The sequence below is a fragment of the Amia ocellicauda genome, chromosome 11, assembly GCF_036373705.1.
Source record: "Amia ocellicauda isolate fAmiCal2 chromosome 11, fAmiCal2.hap1, whole genome shotgun sequence".
Classification (NCBI taxonomy): Eukaryota; Metazoa; Chordata; class Actinopteri; order Amiiformes; family Amiidae; genus Amia; species Amia ocellicauda.
Window position 1 is genome coordinate 11656181 of NC_089860.1, and position 12532 is coordinate 11668712.

General features: G+C 40.4%; 1 protein-coding gene across 1 annotated transcript in view; it reads right to left on the reverse strand.

The window, feature by feature from the left end:
- The window catches only part of unc5a (unc-5 netrin receptor A), a 187827-nt gene that overhangs the window by 17142 nt on the left and 158153 nt on the right, over window positions 1-12532 (reverse strand). Inside the window, exons 10-12 of the mRNA XM_066716557.1 lie at window positions 10929-11016; window positions 10461-10629; window positions 5220-5453 (exon numbers count right to left, since the gene is read on the reverse strand). Of these exons, the coding sequence (XP_066572654.1) occupies window positions 5220-5453; window positions 10461-10629; window positions 10929-11016 (491 nt within the window). The remainder of the gene's footprint in view (window positions 1-5219; window positions 5454-10460; window positions 10630-10928; window positions 11017-12532) is intronic.

The following is a 12532-nucleotide window of genomic DNA, read 5'->3' on the forward strand; positions in this document are numbered from 1 at the left end:
GGAAAGCAGCTTTAAAAAGCAGGATGTCAGATGATCAAGGAATGGGCCGAGTGCACTGTAAATGGCAGGAGAGTTCTCGGGGCCGGACAGAGCGAGGCAGGCCCACACCACACCAGCGTCAGAGAGGGAAGGAAAGATTTCTGTAGTGCAAACAAAGATCACAGCGAGGACATGCACTTCCCTGTCAGCTTTGCTCTGTGCCCCACAAGAATCAACAGAAGTGCAGTGTGTTTTCTGGGTCAGGAAGACACAGAAATAGTGATATTTTTGCACCAGTTGCAATTATTCACAGATGACTATGTCTGCGGCCCACTGTCAGCATTCCAAGGCCAATGAGTAATGACAATTTATATTTTTGGCTTTTTATTTCCTGAGCAAAACAAAAATATGTATACTTTTAGACAATCTATTCCCCAGGGATGGCAGAACCAGGTTTAAATACTCACACACATACAAATTTTTTTACACACACATCTATACATACAAAAATGTATTTTGACGCACCTACACAGATGTCAATTTTGATTAACCTACTCCGACTGCAAGCTGCTAAAATCAGTTGGGGTTTGTTGTACAATAATTGAATTTGCTTTGAAGGCACGCTTGCCTGCAGTGTGGCGATGATTGTGAAAGTAGAAGGCTGGTGTGGTGTGCCGACATCCTGCAACTTACCTCATCGATATTCAGTGTGAAATGGAGTAACTTATTCAAAAATGCCATCGAGAACATGGACAATCAACAAAAACAGCCTGAATTTAAATACCAAGCTTTTATTAACTGTGGGAAGCTAAATGCAACGCACACTCACTCTAAACAAAAAACATAATAGTAATAATAATAATTAAATTAATTTAAAAACAAAGGCTATTCTGTTCCAGCTTTCAGTTGTGTGTTGTGCTTCCATCCTTAGGCGAAAAAAGCTACAGATCGCTTTGCTATATCTGCGACACTTTGCATGCTACTGATTTAAAAGATATGTTTATTTCAGAATAGTAAAATGGTTTCTAACGGAGTTTTAATCCATTGGGTTAAACAGATTTAGGCAGTGAAAGCAGTAATGATTTCACATTCAATAGAAGTGTTTAAAGGTCGCTTTCCATTGCTTTCCATTACCAAAAATGCATTTGAGTAGTCGGAAGACACAGATTGTTTCTACCTCGATATTAAGTACTTAAACATGTAAATCATTAATAAACAAACACAAAATGAATAAATGAATGAACAAATGAAATGTAATCATGCAGAATTCTACTAAGCCGTCTCATACACACCCACCAGTCTTTGTGAAATTATAACGAGTATTCAATTAACACTAATTCTATGTATTTGTCAGCAAACTGTTTTCTGGATGGCTTTCTGCTGTGATGTTCACTCTCAGTATGCAACACATTCATATAGCCCCCGCACCATGGAGACATAACTGCAGTGTGGGAATATTTAGCAGGAAGCGGGGTGTGAATAGTCTAAACAATTGGGCTCAAAATGTTTCCCCGAGTTACAAATGAAATGTTTTTATCGTTTGGCTGAAATTAATTTGTCTCGTTTGTACGGTGAATGAATTAGTGTGTCTTCCTGAAATTGTTTTAAGTTCGCGAGTCCTTGAGAAGTGAATGACTGCATGCGAATGGAAATGAATGCAGCTTCAAAAAAAGGCGAAATAATAAAACACAAACAACTCGACTTCCCGCCTTGAGCTTCCTCGGCTGCTGAGTGACAGGTATAGCACATTCTCATTTCAGAAACAGTGGGAGAAAACGGATGCAAAGCAGATACAGTTCCCAAATCTGTTTCCCCAAACAATGCATCCATTTCTTCAAAAGTAATGTAGGCTGGTTTTGATTTTCTATAGTTTTGTTTTTTATTGCTGTTTCATGACATAATGCGTGGAAGAAATCTATTTTAATTATGCTCATATGTTTCTTTTAACTATTATACAGCTAGCACACCAATGTAGGCTTCTAGCAGGATAACAAAGTACACTCAGTTTTCTTTTAACTTGAAATGAACTCCAGCAAGTTCATTTTATTTAGCCTATACCCAATCACAAATTTACATTTTTAAAAGGTGCTATTGAAGAATTAGGAAAACATTTCTGCTCTGCAACAAACAACTTTTTTGTTAGGTTTATGTTATGTTATGTTCAGTGATTAATTGTTTCTACAGCAGAATACTATCATGCAAAAAAGGACATTGGGATTTATTTATTTAATTTATAATTCTAAAACATAATTGTTAGCGGTCAACCTTCTAGGTTAGACTTGCAGGATGTCGTTTACCCAAATGTTTTCAGAAAAGCATAGAAGGGAAAACAGATAATCCAAAGTACAATGTGACATTTCTGATCTTCCTGCCAAACTTTCCTGAAGCCGGCCCAAAGCTGTGCCATTCTTAAATTATTCATGATATTGGTCCTGAAAGAGCGCCTCCATATCCAGATTGCGGAGACTAAATGTTGCCGAGTCCCCTGTGTCATTTTCAGCCTATTATCAAAGACAATAACATTATTTTAATCCATGTTAATTAGACGATGAAAGCCTGCCTTTATGTACAGCTTTATCGGGGTCATTGCCAGTGACTGTCTTTTAAAAAGCTCAGGAAAGTGGAAGTGCTCATGAGCCAATCGAAAACCTATTCTGAGGCCTGGATACCATCAGCTTGCACTGCATCTAAAATAGACCATTATGGTCCATTTTCGGCCACTTTCAAAAGCCAAAACGCACTCGCTTATGACAACCGATATAAATAAGTAAGTAAGTAGCGGTCAATACATACATACACAAATAAATAAACTTCAGAAGGAAGGAGTGTGCTGCAACATACAGGTACATCTGGCGTATTTCATACCATGAGCGAGAAAAAAAAGGGTGAGTTCCAGGCCAATCCAGTCCAGCTATGGAGGAATGTGAAAGTGATGTTTTACTTCACAGCACAGGCCCCCTTCTCCATTTCAATTTGCTTGAAAGTGAAAAAGAAAAATCATTTGCAGACTGCGAATCGAGAGCTATAGAAATAAGCTGATGCTGTACCCGTGCAGAACAGCTATTAAATATGGGTTTAAATTCATTACCAGCATGTTTGAGCTCATGGGTCAGTACAGCGGTTTGGATTTCTTCCAATGTGGGCTGAACCTGGAGTGTTTAATGCGGTATATCCACGTGTGACTGCTGAATTTCGCCATTTAAGCCCCTTTCCATTTGCACAAAGCTGGATGCATATTTTTAAAAACAAACACGCCACAAAAACAAAACAGTTAGGATTTAAGATCTGGGTTATTGGTGCTAGGGACCATTAAGGCATTATCTCACTTTCTCTTTTCCTAATTAAACTTTAAAAGGTCTCCACTAGTTCATAATGACATTACAATAAATTATCAGCCCATTGTTCAGCGATCGCCTCCAAGCACTCAGCTAATCCCCGACGTAATTTACCTGCTCTTCTATAAAAAGCCATTAATATCCTTTTAGACGTGTTATTAACAGGTAAAAGCTGTTTTGTTATGTTGAAAATGGAGATGCCTCACTCAAGGGAGAGGAATGTGCTAGGAACACAGATCTGCAGAAAAGCATGTTTATTTTTAGACAAAAGCAATGCTGAGTATTACCAACAAACACCAAGACAAAAGGATGTGTGTGCAATACAGGACCCTCTCGCTTCTAAACCAGATCTGCCACAGGATCTCACAGATCTGCCGGGCTTTGCTTTCTTCTGCAGCGTTGCTTAAGGGAGTTGTCAAAAAAACAAAACAAAAAATTGTTTTGGTCAGCAAATTCCCAGCACACCTGCTTATAGGGCAAAAGAACACTAAAGATAACTTTTTTTTTTTTACCCCAATAAAAAAACAACACCTTTTCAGATTGTTACACATGTAAAAGCAATGCTCCAGAAAACGTCTCTGTGGAAGAGGCTTTTAATAGTCATGAATTGCAAACGACATACAGCTACATTGTTGTTGATGTTGCCTCATTCTTGCTGACTGTTTTGTTTTAGGATCTTAGTTTCTGTGTTGTATGTTCATTGCAAGGGATACTGGGAAAACACAAATAACTAGAGAGTTAAAAGCGATAAGGCCACATGAGACTTCAAATTCACCTGTTTTCCTTCGTCACATGAAACTAGATTCAAAGTACATCATTGCAAAAAGCGGAATATTTAGAGCAGCTTTCTTAGATTCCACGGCTTTATCAGGGATTATTGCGACTTGAGTGAACAAGAAACAAACCCCAAAACCAATAATAAAACTGGTGTTGTCATCCAATACTGTCTGCTTTAGGCAATTATATAAACTGTATAAATCTATGCTTGAAAACGCTTGCTGTTAGTCATGGGTAGTGCCAGTCTACGCAATCAGACAAGAAGAAAAAGTTTCCGTGACGAGAGCCCAACACAAGAGTGACCTTATGTCAGTAAAGTTTATTTCACAACTCGGTAAATTGAATTTCAGCAGCCATGTGGCCAAAAACACTTTGTGGGTTTTAAAGATGGGATGTAATCAATTCCCGTCTCCTTTTAAACCACCCCTCCCTCCAATATTCCCTTCTAACAGGGGACTTCAATTTGCAAGAATAGCGGTCCTTCTGCTCAGCAATGGTACTAAACCCCCCTAGCGTTTGGCTTGAATTAAAAGTTCACCTACTCCAGAAAACGTTCAGAAGAGGAGCTTTTTAAGGCTCTTGAGAAAATGGCTACACCCGAGTCTGTGTGCGTCTGCCAAAGTGGAGTGGGAACAGGGTAAAAATAATGAATGTTCAAAAGGCTTGTTCTTATTTTCGTAATTAGACATGCAAACTTGAGCTGAGCAGAGTAGAGCTTGGTCCTTCACCTAATTGACATTAGCTCTCTATGATCTAGTTTCTGTAATAAAAAAATGAAAGCTGACAAACACCCCAGTAACTGCTTGGAAACATAGGCTCTGTTATCTGCAACCTTGGTGCAGACCAGGACTAAAAGCAGCATTGTATGCCATTGAACACACAAACGCACACAAAACAAGGAAATCATGCCGATACTTGATTTAATTATGTATCCAGTTCAATAGCCGGAAGATACAGCTGCAGCAGAAACAATAGGCACAGTTTTGCCTTTATTTATTTATTTGTTTTTTGATTTGAAAGATCGGATTTGCTCTTCTGAACTTTTCTGAATGAAAAACCTTGGGCTGTTTTTTTTTTTCAACTGTCATGGGAAGGAGAAACTCGGTCCCCTGAGGCATCAGTGCTCACCTTGAGAACGTCCTGGGTGTCGTCCATGCAGTAGACTCGGATGCTGTACTCCAGGGTGGTGCAGCACACGGGGGCGAAGAGGACCAGTTTGAGGCGTTTGGCGGCGGCCATGCTCAGAGACTCCCCCACCAGCGTGAAGCGGCCCAGCTGCTCGGTGAACACCCGGCATGTATCCGCCTCCAGCTGGCAGTAGTACGGGTCAGAAGGCAGCTCCTCTCCTACCTGCAGTACATCCTGTCGGCACAGTGTGGGAAAAGTTAAACTCCAACTTCTCTGTCAACAACTCTCAGTCCCATGAAACTGCAGATCAGACATGACTGTGAGAGCACTCTCGCTTCCCTCTTAGTCCTTTGGGACGGGTGGCTGCCCGTAGCAAGGCTGAGTTCAATTGTGGTCTACTGTCTTCACTTGGCAAAGCGGGAGCAGCCTTATTTATGAATTATCACTCATCGCCTGCTTTTTATAGTGCATGGGAAAAAGAAAAGAAAATACTTTGAGCTGTCGTTCAGTTGGGTACAACTCTAAGGCAGGTAATGGCAGGCCAACAACATGAACCAGAACAGGAAACACGAACAGATTTAAGCAGCTAGGTATTCATCTTGGTTAAGGTTCTAACCTTTTAAAGCGGTTACATATTGTTCTGACCACAGAATCAGTGCTTGCATATATAACATCTTGATACGAGCTGCCAAATGTTTGAGCTATCCAGAGCAACACCTGCTACAGACCATAAACTCTACATCCCATCTAAACACATGCTGTACGTATTATAATTAATTTCTCTACTAATTCAGCTAATCCTACTATAATTATTATTCTTGCTACTACTCTCGCTTATTCCGTCTCCATGAGAGGATGCTCTACAGTGTATCTTCAGAAACAGTTGATCCGGAAACCTAAATATCCAGCAAATCGGTTGATCCTCCTTCTTTTTCTATTATGAATTGACAACATGTCTTTGCCACCAAATTGGAACTGTCACTGTAGCTTGTTGTTTAATTGTGCTGCAGCTGAACTGCATTTTAAGCGACTTTCAACAGCTGTGTGAACGTCGACAAGCTGAAGACGGTTATTTATTTTTATTTATTTTATTTTGGCGGTTGTTAGCGCCAATTAACCTTGCTGTCAATGCGTTTGATTTCCACGGGAGATCCCAGCATGCGAGAACACTGTGGGAGTGGGCGACCCTGTCTTCACATCGTCCCATTAGCGTACGTGTCTCTTTCCGATAAATAAACAAATTAGGGGCCGAGCGCTCCTCATTAGAGAGCTCTCAAAATTTCCACTGGAAATCATCCGGAATGAGAACTCTGCCATTCTGACTGATGCAAGAGGGAGAGGAAAACAAACAAGTTTATTTTGAGAATCCTGAGCTCCTGGCTATTTCCCATCTGTTAGACATATGTGTGTAATTGCTAACTTGTCGGAGTAGATAATTCAGCAGTCTGCAGAAGACGGCAAGTGCCACCTGTTAATACTGCACAGGAAACACTGTTCACCAATTATAATTCTTTTCTTGTACTGTTTCCTACTTCTAACTTTTGTTAATTTATTCAACCAGAAGGACATCTGAAAAGTCCATTATATCTCAGAGGGAGGTGGGGGGTGTAGGTGTAGGTAGCAAACGTCACACGCAAAGCAGGCAGACCGAGAACATATTGTGATTTGAGATCTAAACACCTTGAGTGCGCTTCTGTTTTTCACTTTCTGCTGCGTTTTTGATCTGCACCTATTTTTATCAATACTTCAGATGCTCGTACATATAAGTTGAAGGTGTCTGCATATGCCGTATCTCTCTTTTGAATTTACCGCAGATCTAGATGGGAACTTCACACAATCAATCAATATGGAACGAGTGTACTGTATAGCATTACATTCAAGTTTATTTATAGCAGAAGAAAGAAACCTCAATTTTCACGCCTTTTTGCCAACTACTGAACTTGGCTGAGTGCTATAACTTCTGTACTGCTTCAGGAGCAATGAGTCAAAGCAGGCATCCTCCAATAGACACAGTGTCAGATGAATCTGGGATTTTCCACAATGCAAAGCTCAGAATGCCTACAGTCCTTCTATCACACCATCCAGAGGATATGAAGCGGATGGAACAGCCAACACTCTGTTCTCAGAAGTCACAGGACTCTATCATGTGTGGATAAACAAGTTTTCCTCTGCAGGCTTCCACCCACCTCTTCTGGTGGCATTGGGGTCAACTGAGCACTGTCCCCTGGGAACTCCTGGCTAAAGTCAACAGTAGGGTAAGCCAGAGTTGGGGCCAGGGGCTGGTTGCATAAACACAGACAGTCTTTCTCTTAATATATTTATTTTTGTCTTAGTATAATAATAGTAATAATAATAATTATAAGTCATACTAACTATAGACACTCAGTTAAAACAGTTGTCTCTCCTTAGACTGGTCTTAGTCAATCACGCAATGCATTCTGGGAATTTTAAGACACTTGCCAAAAAAATACACAACATGGTGGACGGTTCTCTAAAACAGTGACGATTGTTATTGAAATATAATGAGGAAAAATATACTTCGGGGGAATTTATTGGAAACTTGCACTAATACTTAAGTTAACAGTCTCTTTTTTGGTCCAATTATAACAAACCATCAGAACCTGCTTTAACATAACCATTGCACACATCAGGCAGTAATTCAGTTTCACTGCTAAAGGTTTTTATTCTCGTCCCTGGTTGCTAGGGGGACAGTCTTTAGCCTTGTTCATGCTTTACAGAACTCATTCATACAGACTAGATGGATATACCATGATTGTCAGAATAATTAAATATTCACATGCACCTGCATGCAGATTTCTGTGAGTCATTTTACACATCCAAGAGCAGCCTCGTCATCGTAACAAACAGAGCCTAAATGGCAGGTTATGTTTCATTTCTATGCAGTGTGCGGGAATCATTTTTAAAAATAGAATTGCATGCCACTGTTCAGTATCGCAACACTTTGCCAACTGTTTAAATAGGCTTTCTTGCATAAAGAATTACACAGCAAATCCCCCCACCCCGCAATTCATTAATAATTCCACTTTCATAATTGTAACAAGCACAGATTGGTTCCATTTCACTGTTTTAATTGCATTGTGCTAAATCTCAGACCGAGTCCTCACTTAGCATAGGTGCAGAATAGCTGTGAGAAATCACAATTCATCCAGATACATTTTAAAAGCTTGGTTACTACCTCATTACCAAGGTACAAGTGATCTAATTGGACTATGAACATGCTAGAGGTTCGCATTACTCCACCATTCTGCAACAACAAGAGTTCAGTTAAGCCCAGATATTTTGTGCAATTAAATGTCAATAGAAGTGAATTGTTTGTGAGAAAAAATAAGGTTATGACTAACTTAGGATCTTCCTTCTCAGCTGTTGTAAAGTAAAGCTGGATGCCCATAGCTCAAGGCCTGACTCAGAGGTTCTGCTCTTCCTGTGCTGTATTAGGCTGTATTTAAGTCGGCACGTGCTTTGGCGCAGTTGACCTGCTGCCCTGCTTTACAACGGTGTATTAAAATGATTCACGGACAAGCTAATGATAGAGTGCGCAGCAAGAGAGTATTGGTGAGCCATTAGGCCTGGGCATTTTCATTCTCACTATCACAAGCTGCTCTTTAACTAATTAAAGCCACATGGCTTTTTTTTCCTTTTTGCTGACCTGTGATCAAAACACATTTGAGATTTTATTCAACCGTGACCTCCGCGCACCTACCACTTTTTTCTGTCCTTCTGACATTTGACTCTTTACTTACATATTTTTGTTTACTCTTTTCCTCTTTGCTCATAAACCAAGCATTTCCTTACAAATATATGGGTTAGGATTGCCTGTGAACAGTGTAAAATGTGTTCACTATTTATGGAGGGAGAGAAAAATGCAGCCAAGAAAAAACAGAATCATCAGTGACAATAACAATATACTAATAGGTGTTTATGCCACTAGCTTTTCCTCTGGGCTGTATTGATCTTTGTGTCCATCAAAGGAGTCCGCTGAATGTTGTTGGAAGTGCTGTTGGGGAGTTCAGCTCTATCAGGACATGACAGGTACAGGCTGAGGGCATAGAGAACCGCCCTGATCTTGGACCCAAATCACAAAACCCTTCCAAATTAGACAAGATGTACCCAATTGAAAAGCTTACAGGCCGTTATACATTGACAAATTTTTGCACAGTAAATGAATGCATTCTGTAATCAATAAGATAAGCTAAAATGACCTTTACCAGCACTGCAATTGGTATTGACAAACAAATATTCTCCCATTGCTCCACAGAGTATTTTTTATTCATTTATATGACAGCAGCAATGTAATACACGATTTTAATTTAATTTAAGCACAGTCAAAGGTTTTTTCTTTATCTGCGTTTCCAGGCACCTTTACGTCTCTTTGATTACCAGGTAAGACTCTGCGTTGAGCTGGAAGTAACTTTAAAATTGTTATCTCTATCGCAGGCTCTCAGTGCCCGGTCTCTGGATAGTAGGCTAAATTTGGTCGTGTGGATGATTTAATGCGGACCTCTAACCTCTGAATCAGACAGGCCAATTCATCTGGCAGACACCCCACTGCCACAACACCGAACTGTTTAATAATTTATGCAAGATATTGAGCATGAAAGAAGACTCCTGCTATTCTCCTGCAGGTCTCCACATTCTTTACAGTTCAGCTTCTACCAGAAACACAGGTGCTTTGGTCCTTTGATTTTTCCTTGTGTGGCGGGTTATGCAAGTTACACGCACTGAACCAAGACGCTTGCCAACTCGCTTTTGAACTTACCTGTCAAGGAAACAAGGACACGGAAGTCACAAGGATAAGAAGAAGCAATTAGCTATTAATGATGAATTATGGGACTTAGCGTGTTTGTTGAGGGCGATACGGTATTTGGTCACAACCTCATGTGAACCGCAAAAGAGAATCTGCCCACAAGTGAAGAGGGCTTCCCAAGATTGTTCTCTCATTAGACAACTGATATGGAAAAACTTCCTGACATTGCTCCTAAAATGGGCAGCTGTAATCCTATCCATAAATCAGAAACCGGAATTATAAAATACCTTCTGTGTATGTAAATAACTTATGTAAAATGCCAACATTATATTTATAGAACTATGGGATACATCTACAATGCTATGACTGTTACTAATAATAATGGTCGTAATACTACTATGGCTCAAAAGATAGATGTTTCAGTATAAAGGATACAAGATAAGTATTTTCTCAACCAAGTAAATCCAGGATCTTACCTCCCAGCTCCCTTCATATGACTGTTTCTTCAGCTTCATGGCCCAGTTGTCAGGGTTGGCATCTGAGCAGTGGTCCATACTGAGGATAACAGGCCGGGTCAGGACCACGCCAGGCGGGCCACAGCTTACAATGGGACTCAGGAGGGTCTGACAGCCAGCTAGAGGTAACCTCAAGTAGGAAACAACACACAACACATGGGAATGACCAGGAACACAGCATACATTCACAATTAAATAAAGCAAAGACCAAATATTGACCTTTACCAATATTAATATAAATTAAAACTAAACAAAGCACAACTGCAGGGACCCTGGATAAACAAATGATATGAAGAAGGATCTGGTCAGATTTCATACAGTTGTCTGTCTGTTGTTATTTGTTTGGTGAGTGAAGGTTTTCAAAAGGAGTTCTGAAATTCTCTCTTAAAAAAAAAAAAAAAACAGGGACAGAGAAGCAAAGGAACGTACCTTACATCCTCCTTCCTCTGAACAGTGAGATAAATCTCATATATCTTCCCTCTGGGAATGGCCTCGGGAGGAATGAGTAGGCTGATTCCTAGAGCAAACATGAACAACAAGCAAAAATAGGTTGCATTTGTCTGTGGAACCATTGCTTTTGTCACATTGAAGCGGCAGTGAAAGTGCTTGGCAAACTAAAACAGCGCAATGTTCCATAACGTGCCCTCACACTCCCCAGCCAATTTAGAGGGACACAAAAGTTGATAGAGTAGACCCAGGCTGAGATTTTTTAAATGCTGCAGTGGCCAATTTCACTGTTCCCTGGACTTAGTGTAATATATTCATACTTCCACGCCGCTGCTGAAAAAAGCTTTTAAATGAACTAAAGAGGTGGTAAAACCCCCTTTGTCTGCCCATGTTCATTTCAAGATCCAACACATTAGAGTCTGTTTAGACACATCAGCCCAGGCTCATGTTAACAATGCGCCACACAGTAATGGCAAGCACAACTGACACTGTTCCCAGTTTAACTTGGACACCTGGCTTCCTGGATGAACAACACAGCAGTTTGTAGAGCGCCACTGTTTAGGCATCTGCTAAATAGCCCCATTACACAGCGCCCTTATGACTTGCCGGTGTCTATAAAGATAAACCTGGTATATGAGGTTATCCTTCATCAAAGGCTGCTCTGAGGGGAAAAATGACACTGACCTTTAGAAAATAATAATCTTTCATTGAAATAATACTTGTCTTGTGAGAGGCAGGATGTGTGCACTTATTCTTTTTTGTTATGTGCTGACAAGAGAGAAAATATGACAATTACATACCTAATGGCTTCTGTGAGAGATAGGTAGCTTATAACAAACTTGGATTCTCCCTCAGAAGAATATCTCCTTGTGGTACACCTTTGTCATAAAGGAACGGCATAAGGACAATAGCTTGCCCGATGAGATTGCTAGCAATAATAGATTGATTATAATTATTTGTGAAAAGAACCTTGGCTTGATCAGCTTATATTATGCTCATTCTGCTATGGGCTATAGAGGCAGAGAAAACTACTCAATACGATGATTATATGATTTTTTTTTTATCCTCAACAGTTCTGTATCTTAACAGCGCAAGAAAGCAATTAGGAGGGAGTCTAAAAGAAGAATGCCTAATTGTATTCTCAGCCTTAAAAAAAGAAAAGAATCTCAAACTATTTTTGCCCCTTTTTCTGCACCAATTTGGAATTGCCAATTACGAAACTCGGCACACTACTAAAAGTACTGTCTTTGCGATACACACATTGTCAAAGCCACCCACCACGTTTTGCACTGCAAGCCCAGAATGTCTACATTCCCTCCATCACAGCAATCTGAGACCGAGACGCAGATGGAATAACTAACACCCTCGACTTGCAGGCACCTGATGATGCCCAAGGAGTGCCTGGTGAGATATTCCTCACCCCACAACCAAGTGGTGCTCAACCAATTGTGTGCCACCCCATTGAGAACTACCAGCCAAAACCAATAAGGGAAAAGCCAAGATGGGAGACCAGTTTGACCGGTCTAGAGGACACACCAATCTGACTTCTTTCTGAGCAGACGGGAAGACTCCCTAACACACACACG